Source organism: Brienomyrus brachyistius, chromosome 9, assembly GCF_023856365.1.
Source record: "Brienomyrus brachyistius isolate T26 chromosome 9, BBRACH_0.4, whole genome shotgun sequence".
Taxonomy (NCBI): Eukaryota; Metazoa; Chordata; class Actinopteri; order Osteoglossiformes; family Mormyridae; genus Brienomyrus; species Brienomyrus brachyistius.
Genome location: NC_064541.1, coordinates 1,883,452 through 1,901,896, shown reverse-complemented (window position 1 = coordinate 1,901,896; position 18,445 = coordinate 1,883,452). Strand labels below are relative to the sequence as shown.

The following is an 18,445-nucleotide window of genomic DNA, read 5'->3' as shown; positions in this document are numbered from 1 at the left end:
GGTCAGTCTGCATTAAGGGCTCAGTTGTCACATTTGAGTCAAATGAGTACAAACCAGAATAGAGAATTAATTAGACTGATGTTTAATAAAACATAAAACAATATCTGATGCACATCAGAAGTATAGAAGTATCTGGAAATCAAAAATGCTTTATTAGGACAGAGGGTTTAATGACGTAAATGAGAATTTGTAAGCATATGAATTCATAAAACAAACAGTTTACTTGCAGAGCACGGCTGAAAGCCAAACACGCCGGAGAGGGTGAACGGCTGGATTTTGTTGCCATCTACTGGAATATAAAGTGCACATTTACTAGAAACATTATTTCATGTTATGCCCGCGTCGTTGTTCAAGTTCAAATAAATATTCATTAAGGTACACAGGAGAAACATTTCAATTTGTAAAATGAATTAAAAGAGGAATACTTATTGAATATTGTCCACATGAACCCTCTCTCAAATTTTTTTTACGCAGAAAGTAAACAGAGTGCCACAGAATAAGTAAAACGCTGAGAGCATTCCAAGTAAGCCTAAATCACGGTAATAATACCGAAGCACCATCCTTGTACGATAAGTTAACTGCAAAGTTGCAATGAGTCGTGCCCGTCATATAAGGGCACGGTATATACATCCCCAGGATATTCCCTCTATTTCTTAGAGGGGGTGTGAGGTTAATCTGGTTTTTTAAAAAGTTCTGACTACACCCCAGTTATGCTTGCAATACAACGTGAAAGACGTAGAGGGGTGGCTCTCTCTCTCTCTCTCTCTCTCTGTCTATACAATCGGTGACAGAAGGAGGATCTATACTGTACAACATAAATAATGCAACGGAGAAGGATTTGGGGGTGGGGTGGGGTAAAAAAAATGGTGAATTGGAAACCATGAAAACGATCTGCAAATGAATTAAGCCAGGTGAATTATGATCATTTGCCTTGGACTTAAATTCTGACTGGGGAGCTAATTAAGAATTTTTTAAAATATACTGAAACCTTTCTTAAGATTCATTGTAAGTTTCTTCGCTATATGTACTGCATATTAGAACAGCTGAAACCCTGATTAATACATTTCATCAAACAGTAAATATCTGCTTCAAACACTCCTCGGTTTCTCATGTAACACTTGTATAAAGTTACAGAAATACGACGCAGGGCACTTTAGATGAAAAGGCGTCCTAAAAAAATGTCCGTGCCGAAAACCTCCAGATACTAGAGGAAGTACATTTTTACCCTTCACGCCACTTCTTGGAAATACTTTTCATTACTTGCTAAATTTGGTTGTATTACATATATCCTAAATTTTGATAACGTAAACATTCGCTCCATTTGGAAAACACTGAGCGTCCATTAACAAACACTTTACACAACCACTAAAATAGACATCGTACAATATTTCCGCTGTTGAAATGCTGCCGGTGGTTCTGATATGAATATACTGAGAAAGATCAGCAGTAAAAATGGAGGCTCTCATTTCCCGCCTTTTCTGGATTAAGACTATTTTAAATCTTCCAGTTTTTTCTGTAGTGTGGCCTTCAGAAAAACCAGCGCTAATATATTAACATACAACTTTATGTCAAGCGGCTTGGTCAGTACAATTATCGTACGGATCTTCTTTAATATGCATTTCAAACAGGACTCCATTCTCCTAAGCGCTCAGACCCCGAAAGCCCTTTCCTAGAGTTTCTGATCAAAAATCAAGGTTAAAGAGCAGGTGAAATGTGAGATCACCATGACTGTGGAAACACCTGTACTGTATGAAGGCAAACAACATACTAGCCTGTAAATAAAGACCATCAGCTGTGACATTAATATTTTAACTGTAACTGAACCAGTGTAACAAAAAGTGCTAAGTAAGGAAAGCCAGTTTATCTAGCTCCAAGTAACAATGTAACATAAGTGCTAAGTAAGCAAAGTGTGTTTACCTAGATCCATGTTTTTATCTATCACATAAGAGAGCTTCATGTCAGCACCTGGACACAAAGCACGACACTACACAGAGAAGGAATTCACCTGTTAAAATCTCATTAAAACAACCTACATGTGCATCATGAAAGTGTTTTTAATTCTGATCAGCTTGTAAACCATGAGTCTATCTACACACTGCAGTTTTACGCTGGTCTTCACTGTAATCCTCAGGCCTCATCAGCCAGATTATGTAGGGTTAGGCATTTTCCTCCAAAACACTGCAGTCATTTTTCAAATGCCAGGTACATGGACCAATCATTAAATATATATAATTGAGTCATTTTGTAAGAAACCATTAGATATAGTCAATCATTGAAAGAAATGTGATTAAAATACTAGACTAATTATTGCAAAAAAATAAACTTCCTGGTGGAAGATAAGACAGCGGACCCAGGCTGCATTTTTATGCTAGTGGTGAGATTCTCACATTAAAGTGTAGTTATTCTAAGAAAGGTTTACTTTCAGGTAAAATGTATTCAGGTCAACACTCAAAACGTTACATTTTACACTGACTCATCCCTGCTCGCTCTCAGCAAACCCTGGGAGAAGGACATCTACCTCAATCAGGGTGAGCGCCTCTGACGTGGTGACCTTACAGTACCCTGCTTTTAGAATGCGAGCAAGTCAAAGCGGATTTCATAAAAAAGTACCAGAGCATATTAATATTATTACCACAGGCGGCAAGGGTGCATCTCTTACTTGCAGAATCAGTGGGATTTTTCAACATTTACATATAAAGTTACCCGTCCTTCATTATTTTCCTTTGTTTCTGTCACCTTTGTTTTTGCAAGCTCATGCAAAATGCCTCAACCAAACCTGGCTTTTAAATAAAAAAAAACAATTATTTTGAATAACCATCATGGTACACACACTGTCACATTAAGCAGGATATACTAAAAGAGATTTGCTAATTGGTTAGACCTCCCAGTGTATACTGGGATCTATTTTTCCCCCCTTTCAAAATAAAAGTTCTTAGTCTCTCTCTCTCTCTCTCTCTCTATGCAGCAGTTCTTCATTCTGATGTTTAATGTCCAGTCAGTCAGTGTGAGTAATGTGTCCTTCCTTCTGTCTGTCTGCTCCTGGAGAATTTGTTCTTCGCCTGATCCTCCCCCACACTCACTCAGCACCGACGCCGTGGGGGGGGCACCTCAAGTCAGTGAGTCGATGGGTCGGTCCATTGGCCATGGAGCGCCCCCCCTTCACTCCGTCTCTGTCAGGCCATACGGGAGCTGGGGCTCCAGGCTGTGCTCAGAGGGTGTAGGTGTGGCCGGGAGGCCGGTAGATGGTGAGGGGGAGGCGGGGGGCTCCTCAGAATCGGAGTTCTCTAGAGAGAGGTCGTCCACCAGTGGGCGACGGGCAGCGCGCAGGGAGAGAGGGAGGGGAGCACGTCTGTGGGGGGGACAGCCGACAGAGGAGTGCAGAGAGGGACACAGAGGATAAGGGACAGAACGATCAGTATGATGTAAGATTAGCAGCACAGCAAAGCAGACACAGCAGCACTACTGCAGTCAGAACTACCGGCAGGAGACCTGAGGGCCCGAATCAGAGGCCGTTTCACTAATGACAGATGATTCTGCAGAAGCTGCTCGATGACCCCCCAGATGACATATTAAAGCTTATGACAGTCAAACAGGCTGCACTCGGCGTCTGCACCTGAGCGCCTAGAGCATGCGACTCAGCACCCGCTCACAAAGTGAGCGGGAACAGGCTGGGGGGCCAGCGTGCTGGACACTCTCTCACCAACAAAGGGCAGAAAGGATCCTTGAGCACGGCACAGCACCAGGGGGCAGAAGCACGCGGACACACACACACACACACACACACACACAGGTGCGCAGCCAGACCTACTTCTCATCTCTCCACTCTGTGGCGCTAAATGGGGGCATGAGAAAGGGAAAGGGTCACAGACAGGCCGGGACAAGGCTTGTAGACGAGTACAAATGTTAAAATGATGCAGCATGAGTCTCAGACGAAGTGCAAAGATGGGACATAATTAAAAAAAACACACAAAGTAATGACATGATGGTGTATGTTGGCCCTGTATGGCTTCGCTCTGAGATATTCCCACATTCCACAGGTAAATCACGGTGCAGACCAGGGCTGTACGACATGGCGATATACAGCCGCGGAAAAAACTAAGAGAACACAGCAGCATTTTTCGTTTCACTCATTTCTCAGTGTATGGATGTCTCTGTGAGTGATATACTTTATTTTTTTTTGCAAACTGCAGCCTGGCTCTTCGTTGCTTCAGGACTTCAGTCCTGCTTCTAGGAGCCTGATACAAACTCTCCTAGAAGTGCATCTCACCACCTGCACTTAATGTTTCCCATTTCTCTTGAAGACCAATTCATCTCATCCTCTAATTCATGAAGCATGAGTTGACGGTCATCTCTGGCATTAGAACATTACTTCTGCCCTCTACATGGCTGGTTTCTGGTCATTCCCAGTATCTCCTGCTACACCTTGTTCTTGTGTGCTGCTGTCTTAGAACTTTTGCACCTGGAAGCAGCCTGCTGCTCGCCATATCCTTCTGCCAGCAGAACCGTGCTCAAGCATTTAAAAATGCAGATTTGTTTAAAAATATAGAGTGGTCTCAATTTTTACGTGGCTGTATATCGTGTGACGATAGAGACTTGTCTATCATGTATGTTACGCTGTTTCATTTATATCGTTGTGTCACAAATCACACTCTTTATGACAATATTTAAGTCCTTTGGAAATCAGGCCTGTTACTGCCAGGTCCGTACCACCTGCCTGATGTGTACCTCACACATTGGTCTATGCATGTGCAGCATTTTCAAGCATTCGTATAACACATTACCTTTTCTGGCTGGCCTGATCCATTTGTCCTGCAATTTCACGGCAAACCATATTTACAGAAAGCTACATTTACAACAAGCTACTGGGGTGCCTCTATTGTTTAATGAGAACTAGCATTAATGATCGCGCTGACAGGAAAACATTTGTTTTCCTTGCTTGTCATTTTTAAGTGTTCAAGCCATTAGTATATATCCAGTTTTTGGATCGACACTATTAGCTAAATATCCCATATCTGAAATATTAATTTATATCTCCATCAGGTAAAAATTCGACTATTCAGCCCCATGGTATTTTGGTATACTTATAGCTTTGGATCTCTCTGAACTGAAATATGAAATTTGGTGTATTTTGTATTTGTTGCAGTCATATTTGTGTCACTCAAAATCAGTGGGATCAGAAAAACAAATGGATATCATAAATAACATTTCTCTACTTGTTTGTCCTGTTGGCATTAGTTACTGACTATGCTACCTGCATAATAGGGGCAGCCATCAGGGACGTATCCAGTCACTCTTCCGTGACTGAGGTGCTTAATGAGATCCATAAGCACGCACTCAGACACAAGTGTAGGTGCTATGCAGAAGGTGTATTAAACAGATGGAGAACACAATCCAAAATGTGAATATCTGGCTGAATATCCCATTCAGGGCTGGTGGAGATCGCTCACAATATAAACCTGATGTCATGCAAAGAAATATTAACAGGATCAAGTTGGGTCATGAAATTACCATGGTGAAATTAAGTGGTAAAAATCGGGCATTGTCATATAATATGCCGTAAAGTGTAATACTGCACATGCAGTCGAGCAAGGTATGGAGGTACGGATTGTACTTTGTAAATTATGTCACAAACATGCAAACTGTCCCCACAACAGACTGATACCACAGCCCTGAAATGTGTTGTTTATTGACACCCCCACATACATAACCATACCTACTGACACTCCCACATACATAGCCACACCCACTGACACACCCATATGCATAACCACACCTAGTGAAAAACACATATACATAACCACACCTACTGATACACCCACAAACATTACCACGCCCACTTACATAACCACACTCACTGACACACCCAAATACATAACCACACCCACTGACACACCCATATGCATAACCACACCTAGTGAAAAACACATATACATAACCACACCTACTGATACACCCACAAACATTACCACGCCCACTTACATAACCACACTCACTGACACACCCACACACATAACTACATCCACTGACACACCCACACACATTACCATGCCCACTGACACACCAATATACATAACCACACCCACATCCTGTGTAAAATCACCTGAGCTGGTTGCGCAGGGCTGAGATCTCCCTGGTCATGCTCTGGCTGCTGTCCGTCATCTCCTCCAGCTCCCGTTGCAGTTTGCGTCGCTGTGCATTGGTGCGTGAGTTCTCCTCCTCCACCTCCTCCAGCTGCCTCTTCAGCTGCCGGAGACGGCCCATGGACTTCTCCAGCTGACGGAGGGAAAGAGGGGAGATGAAAGAACCATCTGTCCATCATCCATAACTGACCGTCAAGAACATGGTCATGGTATGAGAATAAGCCAAATGTCTCGAAACAACATAAAATAAAACACCCCCGGTACCACAGACCTAAGCCTGGCGGCCACAGGCCCAACCTACCTGCTCCTTGTACTGGTCAGCATGTCTCCGCTCATCCTCCACCTGCATCAGCACCTCCTTCAACTTCTTCTCAGTCTTGCGCACTAGCTTGTTGGCAACTGTCCGCTCCCTGAGGTGGGAGTAGGGGAGATGGGGTGAGGAGAGTCCAAGCTGAGGCCCATTCAGGACCTACCATGATAAACTGGCCCACTTTTTCCCCACTCACTGTCTCTCCTGCTCCAGCTGTTCCTCCATGGCATCAATCTTGGCCTCCAGGGCGGCGACACTGAGTCGGTGTTTCCCTCGCAAGGCTCCCTCCATCTCCCCCAGTCGGACTTTCAGCTCCTTGTTCTGCCTCTCCAGCTGCTCCCGGGCGCTGTCGCTCTTTTGCGTCAGGGTGCGTTCCCCGGCAAGCTGCACTGTCAGGGTCTCCACCTGCAGGGGGGACCAGAGTTGACGTGGGGTGGACTGAGCTAGATGTAGACACAGCAGTGGGGCATCCCAAACTTAAATGAAGGTCTGATGTATGGGCCATGAAATTAAGCCATGGTTTCATGAAACTAAGTCAGAATTTCATGATATGAAGATGTCTTCATTCCAAGGAAACATGAGATGTTTCCTTGATGGTAAGTCATTCTCTTGTGAAATTATCAGTATGAGCCACACCAGTTCCTTTAGTGCACTGCAGCTACTCAAAGATCCAGACCAGGCAGGTGCCTAATAGGAAACACATTCCGCCTGCTGGAATGACCTTCTTTCAGGATAAACTGCAGTCTGCTGCTCCCCTCGAAGAATCCTCTGTCTGCCGCACTGCATCACCTACAGAGCGTGCCCAGCCAAGTTAGAAATCACTGTCCTGGGTTCTGTGGAGCTGGTCTGATTGGGTGATGGACTAGAGTCCTGTCCAGGGTGTACACCAGACTGGGAAAGGCGCCAGGCCTTCCTGACCAATATAAGTAATTGGATGGATGGATGGATGGATGGATGGATGGATGGAGAGACAGTACCTGGAGGGCAGTCTTCCTGTGCCGTTCCGCCAGCATCTCCGCATTGCTCTGCTCCTCCTCCAGCTCCTCCTCCAGCTGGGTCACCCTCGCTTCCAGCCTCCGCTTCTCATCACACAGTGCGGATCTGTGGAGTCATCGAGATGAGGGGATCAGCCGCATGGCACAGAAGGTGGGGCACAGAAGAGAGACAGAGGTAACCAGGTATGAGCACTGCAAGACTCACTTTCCAGTGGAGCTGTTGAGTATCTCATCGGCCATTTCGTCCCGCTCCTGCTGAGCCTGTCTCCTTATTCTCTCTGCGTTGGCCAGTTCCTGCGGAGAACACAAGGGGACGCCAGTTCAGGGTGGGTTTTAAGGGGATGATTTAACCTCCCTGTTTTGATACCCTGAGGATAGCACAGAATTCAGTCTATGCAACACCGTACAATAACATTTGACTAATCATATCTTTGCCGCGATTAAGTTCTAAATCTTTAGCTAATGAAGAGAATGGGTATTACTTCATAGCCTAGTGACATTTGTGAAAATCATAACCATATAATTATTCATTAAATATTAGAATAAATTATTTTAACCTGTCACACGTCAGATTGAGTATTTTTTCTTATGAATGATGACCTCTGACCTCCGTTAGCTGCAGTAGCTCCGCCTCCAGGGCCTGCAGCCGCTTCTCGCTGTCCTTGGATTGGGCGACCACCTCATCACGGGCCAGCTTGGTCTCGTCAAGTTCTCGCAGCACATCCTTCATCTGGGTCTGAAGGGGATCACAACACACACATACATGAATGTGATGTCACCTGCGGTGGGTCTGTGGGTGTGGTTATGTATGTGGGTCTATCTGTGCCATAATGCAAACATAAAACCTCACTGACACAAACAGCAGATGGAGGCAGGCTTACTTGCAAACGTCGCAGCTGCCTCTGCGCCTCCTCCCTGCCGCGAGTGGCCGCCTCCACCTGTGCCTCTGCTTCCTGCAGCTCTGCCTCCAGTTGCTTCTTCACAGATACTGCCTGCGCTCTCTGGCTGCGCTCCTCTTCCAGCTGAGACTCCAGCTCTCGGACCTGCAGGGCAATGAGTTGGCAGTGTTGACGTCCTGTGTGCCCAGATGCACAGGTGTTCAGGGGGCCTTGGTGGCCACACGGTCCTCCCATACCTGCTTGCTTAGTGCCCTCCTCTTCTCCTCACCCTTCTCCTCCTTGCTGCTGATCTCCCTCTCGAACTGCGCCCTCAGGGCCTGCAGTGTGACCTCCAGCCTCAGCCTCGAGTTTTCTGCCTCGGCAAGCTCCTCCTCCAGCTCCTGGGTCTGAACTCGGAGGGACTGCGCCTCCGTTTCCAGGCTCCGACGGGACCGCTCTAGCTCATGGACCTGCCAGGGGAAAGACAACCGCCCCCCCCATTATTGTTATTCTGGGGTTTGCAGAGGGGGAGGGGTTCTGCTCCACTGCTCTCCACACACAAAAGGGCCTCACATTCTTGCCCACGTCGTCCTGTGCATTTACGAGCTGCTCCATGTCAAGCCTCAGCTGCTTATTGACACGTTCCAGCTCCTCCTTCTGTTCAGTGGCCTCCTGCAAGGCGCGGGACAGGGACAGGGTGCGCGTCTCCTTCTCGCGGTTCTCTGCCTCCGCTCGGTCCCGCTCCTCTGCCAACCGGGCGCTGACGGCTTTCTCATCCGCCAGGCACTAAAGGGGGAATCCATGGAACAGCCATTTGGCCTTGTCACAGCGACCAACTCACTTTCAATCCCCATTGCCAGCCTCTGACTTCCTGTTCCCTCAGGCCTAACTTCATGTCCGCAGTGCCCCCTCCCTTCTTCCTACTCTCCTTCTCTTCCTCCTTCCCTCCGTCCCACTGCCCACCTCACCTGGTCGAACTTTTTCTGCCTCTTCTCCAGCATAGTGCAGTTCTGCCTCTCGCGTTGCAGGGCCACAGTCATGTCCTCAATCTCCTCACGGAGACGTTCCCGCTGCCGCTCCGCCCGGTCCTTCTCCTCCTCGCGCGTCCGCTCCCGCTGGCATGCACCCTCCAGCTCCCGCTGCAGCTTTCGCCGGCATTCCTCACCTGCCTCCGCCGCTGCGTTCACCTCATCTAGCTGCCGACGCAGCTCAGCCAGCTGCAGGGGGGTCAGGGATCAGGTCCAGTCTAAGACAAACATATGCTACAGGCAGGAAGAACCAGGTATCCCCAACCCTAAAGCTAACCCCTAACCCTAATACTGTAGTAGGTAAACTCAATACAGCCATGCAGCGGCACTCAGGACGACCTGCTGCGTGTGAGTCTGGATCTGCCTGTTCAGCTCCTTCACTCGCTCTTCTTCCTCCTCCACTCTCTCCATCAGCCCGGCCCGCTCCTCCTCCAGCCCTCGCACCCGTGAGCCCAGGGCCAGTTTCTGCCGCGTCTCATCCTGCAGGAGCTCCTGCCGAGAGCAAGGGAGGCACGCTTAGCGGTGAGGGGCGGCAGCAGTATAGGGGCAGTGGGAGCATGGCCTGTACCTGGGCGTCGTGGAGCTGGCTCTCCAGGCTGCTGACCTCCTTACTGAGCCGTAGGGATTTGGACTCAGACGCGGAGAGAGAGGCGGAAAGCGACTCTATTTCAGACTGTGGGTCGGAAGCAAGAGGACGAGGTGGAGGACAAATGCAAGGAGGTTAATCCATGCAGTAGGAGACATTTAACCCCATTGTCCCCGCAATGACGGTCACTCTAAAGGAGGCACGGCTTCCAACCGGCTCTCCGCCCATACCTGCAACTTGTGTAGCCGCTCCTCTCGCTCCTCCCGTTCCCGTTCACTCTGTGCCAGCCGGGCGTTCAACTCCTGCAGCTGGCCCTCTGCCCTCTTCCTGCCCCGCTCACTCTCCATCCTGCTGCCCTGCAGGGTCTTCAGCTCCCCACTCAGGCTGCTCCTCTCCTCCTCCAAAACTGCCTTGGCCTTCTCCAGCGACTGGCGTGACTGTAGGGGGCAACAGAAGACACTTACAAAATGTCACCCCTGCTGTCAAGTTTTCATAAACAACAAAACTTGAATTTTGCTTCGGCAGGGTCACATACAGTTGCAAGTGGCCCCTCTCCCACTCCTCCTCCAGGTCCCCCCTCACCCTCTTGCTGTTATCCAGTTGTTCCTGCAGCGAGTCGATGGCCGCACAGTGGCGCACGCGCAGCTCAGACAGCTGGGCCTCGTGACGCCGCGTCTCCTCCTCCAGGCAGCGCTGTAGCTCCCCTAGCTCCGCCTCCCTGCGGGACCTGTGGTAGGAGGGAGGGGCATCCGGATAAGGCCACGTCCCCGCATCCCGGCTCATACGCATGCGGACCCCGGAGGTGGCCTGGACCTCAGCTCCTGCTGGGCGGCTGTGGTGTCCAGTGTATCCTCCAGCTCGGTCCTCAGAGCCTCCAGCTCCTCTCCCAGGTCGCGCCGCTGTTTCTCCGCTCTCTCCCTCATCCCCCGCTCATTCTCCACCTCTTCCTTGAGCTCTGACACCTGCGACATGGCTTCCCGCAGGGCTCTCTGTGCCTCTGCCCGCCGGGCTCCCTCCTCCTCTAGCCTAGTAGGGGACAGTGACAGGTCAGGGCCTGTTTGGGCCTTACCCCCAGGTGGCGCTGTCTTCCTAGCCACTCACCGGCCCTGCAGGGTAGTGATCTCCTTTTCCCGCTGGGTCAGGCTCCCCCTCAGCTCAGCCGACAGGAGACCCAGCTCAGATAACTGCTCCTGCGCCTCCACAGCCTCATTCTCCATCCTGCGCCTCCACTTCTCCTGCTCCATCCGGCCCTGCTCCTCCCGCTTGAGCCGTTCTGGAGAAACACAGAGAAGCTCACAGCAAGGAGTTCATGCTGAATGAATGTGGCGGGAAGCTGCATTCTACCCGTACCCTCCAAATCGGCAATGACCGCCTCCTGCTTGCTCTTTAGTTTGTTTAGACTCTTCACTTTCTCTTCCTCCTCTGTCAGCTGGTCTGTCACTTCGCTCAGTCGCTCCTCAAGCTGCTTTTTCTCCTGAGGGAGGGGTAGGGCGGAGGGGAGTGGGTGAGGGCAGGGGGACCTGAAGATGGCAGTACTTGACCCCCCCCCGTGGGTGCGCACAGTGAAATGCGGTTACTCTCCACACCTTGTTAAGCCGATCTCTCTGCTCACTGAGGTTCAGGGTTTCCGCCTCCAGACTCTTCACCTTCGTCTCCAGTGTTACCTTCTCCAGCAGGAGGCGCTGTCGGGCTGCCTCTTCCTCCTCCAGCTGCTCTTCCAGGTCCTGAAAGCAAGGCAAGAGTACAGGTAAAATGACACATCAAAACAAGAAACAAATTTCAGACAGCAAATTTAGAAGTAAAGACTTCCAAGTTTCTATTTTTATCATGCTTATTTAGTTATACAGAGCAGCCGCATCTCATTTTCTCGCCTGCTCCAATCACCTGAATGTTCTGCTGCAACCGCTTCTTCTCATTGGTCAGCTGTACACCCCTCTCCTCCTCCTCCTCCAAGCGGCCCTCAAGTTCACCCAGCACTTCCTCCAATTCCTGTTTCCGACTGGCCAACCTCGCTCTCATCTCCTCCGCCTCAGCAAAGAGCTCCGCCTCTGCCTGGAGCTGGTCTGCGAGCACCGCCTTCTCCTCAATCAGCTGGGGGTGGGCAGCCAATAGGGAATCGGCGGAGCTCCAAAAGTTTGACTATTAACAGCCTTTGACAAGACGCCGGGTGGTCCGTACCTGCTGATGTTTCCTCTCCAGATCACCAAAGTCCTGCTCCACTTTGGACAGATTGTCCTTCGCCTTCTGAAGCTCGGCCTCCTTAGCCTGGATCTCCTCATCTTGGCGTGTAACCTGCAGGAGGGGTTTCACCTGGGGGCAGCCGAAGTGAACGAGGGGTTAAGCTTCACAGATACTAACACAAATACAAATATGTACAGTGTATACTGTACAGGGGGCAGAGGGCCAGGGCAGGAGAGGGTATCTGGGGTACCTTGGTGAAGAGCCGCCACCACTGCCAGTTCCTCAGCTTCAGGTAGGCAGCACAGTTTCTCTGCATGACCCTCAGGGCACTGAGCTGCTGCTGCTTCTTTAGGAACGCCCTGGGTGAGAACAAGAAGGTTGTTGTTCGGGAAGCTCATCCCTCAACATGTTCAGGAAACTCATATCCTCACCGTGTTCTAGAAGATCATTCCACTCTGTCCTTACTGTGTTTAAATAAGTCTATGCTCAGTGTTCAGGAAGTTGAACCCTCACCATGTTCTGGAATCTTAGCCCTCACCGTGTTCAGGTAGCTCAGCCCTCACCATATCAGGAAGCACATGGGTACTGTACCTCCTCGCCAGGTAGCCCCTGGCCACGCTCTGGAAGCGGATGATGGTGTCTGTGATCTTCAGATCCCGCTCTTCCTCTAGGTGGGCCAGAACCCCAGCTCTGAAGAACACCTTGCTTTGACCCACCCTGAAAAGGTTCTGGTCCAGTTCCAGGGCACTGATCTGGAAATGGACACTGAGAACCCTGAGCACTCAATCCTCAATGGGGGCACTGGGGGATATGTGCTGGAAATCATAAAGTAAACAAGGATGGAGAGCCTCACCATGAGCTCACAGGCCTGCTTGCCGTCCATGAAGGTGCGCGGGATGGCGTTGGGAGTCAGAATCTCATACCTGAAGAAAGGGGGGGTGAGGGGGGACTGTGTGTGAGGGTCACACGGCTGGTCTTGACAAGTACAAGAAAAGCTCACGCACCTCTGTCTGAATTCCTGGAAGGGGATGCGGTTCGGAAAGCCCTGTCTGCAGATGCGGATGCCCTCCAGAACCCCGTTACACCGGAGCTGATCCAGAACCAGGTGGGGGGTCAGCTTTCCCGCCTGAGCCCACAAGGACAGAAACACATATGAAGACACTGTGAGTTCAGCCATGGACAGGACAGGTGTTCACTGCCCATACGGATCTTCTACCATCATGCCACTGTCTCCTTAATTCGTCACTACATCTACATCTCCCCCAGTAGTACCCCCCGCCTCGCTCCGCCTACCCTTTTCTCATGGTTGGGGATGATGCAGCGCAGGAAGTTTGGGTTGGTGTTCCTCAGCGTTGCCATCAGCTTTGTCAGCGACTCCTTATAGAGCTGCCCCACTGTCCTAAACATGCCCTTCTTGGTCTTCAGGCCTGCTGCCCCGAAGGCCACTCCCCCGGCCCCTTCACCCAGGCCCCCGGATGAGACCTGGTCCAGGCCCACGATCCTCTCCACTGCTCCACCAGAAAGGTTAGGGTGGGTGGGTGGGATATAGATAGTATGACAATGAAAGAAGGCTAGAGTGACAATAAAGATTCCACAAAGGTATAGCACAGCCCAGTACAAACAGATTTAAGCTGAGATTTGACACTAGTAATTACAGATGGAACAGGACATCTCTGATTCACTATCCAACACAGCCGGAGTAGTACTGCTGTACAATAAATATTACAAATTAACAAATCACATCTACTCTTGGTTATCAATAGCTTTAAAATATCTATACAAAATGTATAGATAAGCAATGTACAAATCAATTAAGTTCAGGCCAGGGGATAAGATAGGTTATATGACTTATGGGGCGAGATGGAAAGATGGAGGGAGCAAGGAAGAGGAAGACACCTACTGTCAGAGCCATTGGTCTGCAGAGTGGCGTAGGAATCGAAAAAGTAAACACGAGGAAGAGTCTGAATATCTGGGGAAGAGGAGAGCGAACGACACAAGGGGCAGGAGGAAGCGGGGAAGCAGGGTGTTAAGCACAGATGGGAGGACAGGATGAAGACAAACAGGGAGAGAACAGCAACACAGCTGTTAGCGGTTTATTAAACAGCCGGGCATTAGTACAAATAATAAAGCCATAAGTGAGAAGTTAGCTGAATCCCCCTCATTTAACTGCAGACATTCTAAACTTAAGCTTCTATAAAAATGACCTGAATTCAACTCAAGTTCATTAATCACTTTAATCCCCCTTTAATGTTTAGAAAAATGTTCTAATGGCTCATGATTATAAATCTGTACTTTGGATTATGAACGTAATCTGACTGAGACAACATTCCTTTCTCACACACTTAAGGTCCAGCACCTTGAAACTCACAACCTCCAGAGCTGAGGTCCAACACTTTCCCAACACACAACCTCCAGAGCTGAGGTCCAACACTTTCCCAACACACAACCTCCAGAGCTGAGGTCCAGAACCTTTCCAACACATACTGTCCAGAGCTGAGGTCCGGCACCATCCCAATACACAACAGTCAGAGCTAAGGTCCCACCTTCACGCCACAGCTCAGAGATGAAGTGATCAGAGGACTGATGGAGAAGTGAAGCTACGTTGTCATTCAAAGGGTCCATGTTCTTCACAAGCCACTCATCTGCTTTGTAGTCCACCTGCCACATAAGGAAATGGGGGGAAACCACAGCAGGGTCAAGCTAAAAGCAATCAGTCCAGGCTTTGCCACTCAGGGAGGGACCAGGAAGACACACGCACCCTCCCAGCATAGTGGATGATGGAGAAGTCAGCTTCTTGTCTCAGCTGCCGAGGCCGGTGGAATTTGGGGTGTGAGCCCTGCTCCCCAGACAGCTTGTCCACAAAGGAGCGGTCCGTGGCCCGCGGGAACCAGCACTCCTCGTCCAGCAGAGCCAACACCCCTGGAGGGTGAGCCTGGCAAGGGACAAATACAGCTTAGCACAGTAAGGGACCTGGGGGAAGGAGCGCTACAGGACTGAAGGAATACCTAGACTGAATGTCATACCTAATAAGCACACATTCCGAGGTTCCCCTCTGAGATTAATCAAGTCTGCCTATCTATCCATCTATGTGTCCATTCATTCATCCACCTGTCAATCCATCCATCAATGCATCAGATTTCCATCCGTCTATCCATCCTTCCATCTAGATAATATTCATATTTCCATCCATCATTCATATATCCATCTATCATCCATCCTTCCATTTATCTATCCATCCATCTTTCCATTTATTCATCCATCCTTGCATATTTCCATCTATCTATCCATCCCTGTCTTTTGATCCATCCATCCACTTATCCATCGATCCATCCAACTTTTTATCTTTCGATCCATCCATCCATCATCCACTCATCCATTCACCAACATACAGGCCGTTCTATGAGGTCAATGCAGGGCTGTAGGTCCAAGCCAAAGTCGATGAAGTTCCACTCGATGCCCTCCCTCTGGTACTCCTCCTGCTCCAGCACGAACATGGTGTGGTTGAAGAGCTGCTGGAGCTTCTCGTTGGTGTAGTTTATGCACAGCTGCTCGAACGAGTTCAGCTGCATGAGAGATCCAATGTTAGGGGCGGCTATTCCTCACATGTCCCCATTATAGCAAGGCAAGAGCAAGAACATGGACACCTTACAAGAAGAACAAGGGGTCCTGCCCAGTACACTTTACTTTCATTCTCCAGCACCTATACGGAACATCTCCGTCTTCAGTATTCTCAAGCACCAAATCTGACAAGTTACTCCATGTTCCACTTAATAATCACTCACGAAACATTATCAGCTATCAGCGTAAAATGAACTTTCTGAGCACGGTTACCTGTGGCCCTTTGATCCATCTGCTAAGCACAGAATACCCATAATCCATTAGGGCAGGTACTGCCATTTGGGATTTTAAATGATTTGTAGTGCTTTTGAAAAGGAAATCTCTTCTAAGCCTGAAGGTTACAGGTTACATCCTGAAGCCAGAAAGTAACTGCACCGCGTTTCCCGAACCTTTTCAAGTGGCTCTGTTCTTTTTTTAATGAACACTCAGCACACCTGATAACGCACATTGTTACCCACTCAGAGTCGCTGGGTGTTCCTGTCCGCGTCCGAGCCGGCGATTCTGAAAGCACTGCATGCTGGGGGGTGGGAGGAGACCCGGTTGCCAGGGAGGGGTACGGAACAGGACTAATGCACGGGCTAACGGGCTTGGTACTCCCTGCGTAAGCTTATCACTGGCCTGAGGCTGGTCTCGCTGCTCTTGTTCTGTGGTTATTACCCTCCTGACTGGGACCTAATGCACTGCAGTTTCAATGGTATTTCTACAAGGTCACTTTTCAGGTCTGTCTTCACCCTTTTACATCTCTCTTGCTTTATCTCCTCCACCTTGTCCCACACCCCACCCACCTGAAAGATCTCGAACCCAGCGATGTCCAGGATACCGATGAAGGATGCGCCCTGTCTCTGCCGGCGGTCCAGGGCTCGGTTGATCCGGTGGACCAGCCAGCGGAAGAGGCGCTCATACGTGGCTTTGGCCAGAGCCTCCACGGCGAAATCGGCCTGGGGGGAGAGGAGGAGGGATTGAGGACGGATCGTACGTGGGAGCAGAAGGAGGAAAAGAATGAGGAGTACAGGGAAGAACATTAAGGATCTTAACTCTAACACTAATCAGAGTGTGTTTATCTCTGTAAAACTGCACACACACACACACACACACATACACACACACACACACACACACACACACACACAGAGGGAAGACTAAAAAGATGACGCTGTTTCCTCGGGCCTCCAGGGTCAGGGGATCAAATCCTACCCCTGCTCCATGTTTGTTTACATGTTCTCCCCGTGTCACATGGTGTGTGTTGTGTGACAGAATGGGACTCAAGCCTGGATGCACCCTAACCTCGCACCCTGTGCTGTCTGGGATGGGCTCCAGGCCGCAGTCCCCCCCCCCCGATCGCTGGCTGCCCACCTGCTCCTTGGTCTGTGCTTTCTGCACATACTCCCTGCCCACTTTGATGCGGGGCGTGAGGATGGCACGCGTGAACTCCAGCACACTGATGCCCAGCAGGTGGCACAGCTTCTGGGCCGCCGTGTCGTCCGGCATGGAGGCCTGATCCGAGTTCTTCTCCTTGTGGAAGGAGACGTTTCCGAACTGCAGCACAGCCGAGATCACCTTCATCATGGCTAGAGAGTGAGAGGATGGAGAGAAGGGGTGAGAAGGAGGAGGGTAAGTTGCGACCACTGAGCAGGGGGGGGCGTCGGAACTGCATATCCCCATCCAGCCTCCTCACCCAGCGCCTCCTCTTTGGTGAAGCCCATGATGGTCATGGAATCCATCGTCTGCGTGAAGTTCTCGGCGTCGCTCTGCCCCGGCACTGGGATTGAGCCACCGCTCAGGAAGCGGTACTGATCAGCACCACCCAGGAGCAGGTCCGCTGCGGAGAGAGCGAGCACACAACGTCAGAGCCCCACGGCAGACCTTCTTACCCGGCTCACTATTACACTCATCTAGCACAGGATCATACTGATCCAGGGGGCACAGGGCAGGGTTCACTCAGGATTAGGACTCTGCCCATGATAGGAAAGCCACTGGTTCAAACCCTGTGCTCAGCAGAGTGATGCCACCACTGGGCCCTTGAGCAAAGGCCCTTAATTCTCAATTGCTTCAGGCACTGACTGACCCTGTTTTCTCAGTTAAATGGTGCTTTGGGTAAAAGCATCTGCTAAGTAAATAAATGCATCAAAGGGCACATACACTAAAGTTTGCTTAGAGATGCCATCTAACTGCATGTTTTTGGGAGTCAGAAGACCCTGGAGAAAGCCAGCTGAATCCCTTCCCTGATGTAAGAGTTGCAGTTCCTGCACATACCTTACAGCGAAGTGCCACTTTACACCCTCAGGTTAATCAAGTTTAAACAGTCAGCAGAACTTCAAGAAACCTGTAAGAGGCGCTGATGGTGATTTCTGAAATTCTAACCGAAGTCTGTGGTCATGTTCCGAGCGTATGGTCAGAAGGACCTGGCTCCAGCAGGCCTTATCTGGGTCATTCCTGCATTAGACTGAAGCTGAAGTGACTCACACAGGTGACCTTCACAGATGACCTTCACGGGTGAAGGTTACAGACAGACAGGCGCTGATAGTACCTGAATAATGAATCCCTCCTTGACTCTCATTTATGCGATAAACAGAACAGCATCAGGACATGTGCTCACACTCACTGTCTCAGGTCCCTACACCAGGCATGACTGAACCTCTTAGTAAGCGATGAATGACACTAACATAGAGATATCTGTGCTCCAGACGGGCATCTCCACACGTAACAGGT

General features: G+C 49.7%; 1 protein-coding gene across 4 annotated transcripts in view; it reads right to left on the bottom strand.

Moving 5' to 3' along the window:
• Positions 1-66: 66 nt before the first annotated feature.
• myh14 (myosin, heavy chain 14, non-muscle) overlaps positions 67-18,445 on the bottom strand; it is a 23,117-nt gene continuing 4,738 nt past the window's right edge. For 3 of the 4 annotated variants that reach the window (XM_049025658.1, XM_049025659.1, XM_049025661.1), the window contains 34 exons: positions 17,412-17,555; positions 17,090-17,304; positions 16,522-16,674; positions 15,508-15,681; positions 14,877-15,050; positions 14,662-14,776; positions 14,019-14,087; positions 13,412-13,626; positions 13,123-13,244; positions 12,972-13,041; positions 12,710-12,870; positions 12,369-12,477; positions 12,116-12,247; positions 11,822-12,028; positions 11,524-11,661; positions 11,288-11,411; positions 11,039-11,210; positions 10,751-10,963; positions 10,520-10,664; positions 10,168-10,374; positions 9,920-10,024; positions 9,691-9,843; positions 9,292-9,540; positions 8,897-9,109; positions 8,581-8,793; positions 8,327-8,488; positions 8,053-8,181; positions 7,651-7,739; positions 7,428-7,551; positions 6,647-6,855; positions 6,442-6,550; positions 6,101-6,273; positions 3,809-3,832; positions 67-3,349 (listed from right to left, as the gene is read on the bottom strand). In XM_049025658.1, coding sequence (XP_048881615.1) covers positions 3,160-3,349; positions 3,809-3,832; positions 6,101-6,273; positions 6,442-6,550; positions 6,647-6,855; positions 7,428-7,551; positions 7,651-7,739; positions 8,053-8,181; positions 8,327-8,488; positions 8,581-8,793; positions 8,897-9,109; positions 9,292-9,540; positions 9,691-9,843; positions 9,920-10,024; positions 10,168-10,374; positions 10,520-10,664; positions 10,751-10,963; positions 11,039-11,210; positions 11,288-11,411; positions 11,524-11,661; positions 11,822-12,028; positions 12,116-12,247; positions 12,369-12,477; positions 12,710-12,870; positions 12,972-13,041; positions 13,123-13,244; positions 13,412-13,626; positions 14,019-14,087; positions 14,662-14,776; positions 14,877-15,050; positions 15,508-15,681; positions 16,522-16,674; positions 17,090-17,304; positions 17,412-17,555 — 5,201 coding nt within the window. In that variant the 3' untranslated portion in view covers positions 67-3,159. The remainder of the gene's footprint in view (positions 3,350-3,808; positions 3,833-6,100; positions 6,274-6,441; positions 6,551-6,646; positions 6,856-7,427; positions 7,552-7,650; positions 7,740-8,052; positions 8,182-8,326; positions 8,489-8,580; positions 8,794-8,896; positions 9,110-9,291; positions 9,541-9,690; positions 9,844-9,919; positions 10,025-10,167; positions 10,375-10,519; positions 10,665-10,750; positions 10,964-11,038; positions 11,211-11,287; positions 11,412-11,523; positions 11,662-11,821; positions 12,029-12,115; positions 12,248-12,368; positions 12,478-12,709; positions 12,871-12,971; positions 13,042-13,122; positions 13,245-13,411; positions 13,627-14,018; positions 14,088-14,661; positions 14,777-14,876; positions 15,051-15,507; positions 15,682-16,521; positions 16,675-17,089; positions 17,305-17,411; positions 17,556-18,445) is intronic. The other variant, XM_049025660.1, reaches the window with a different exon arrangement.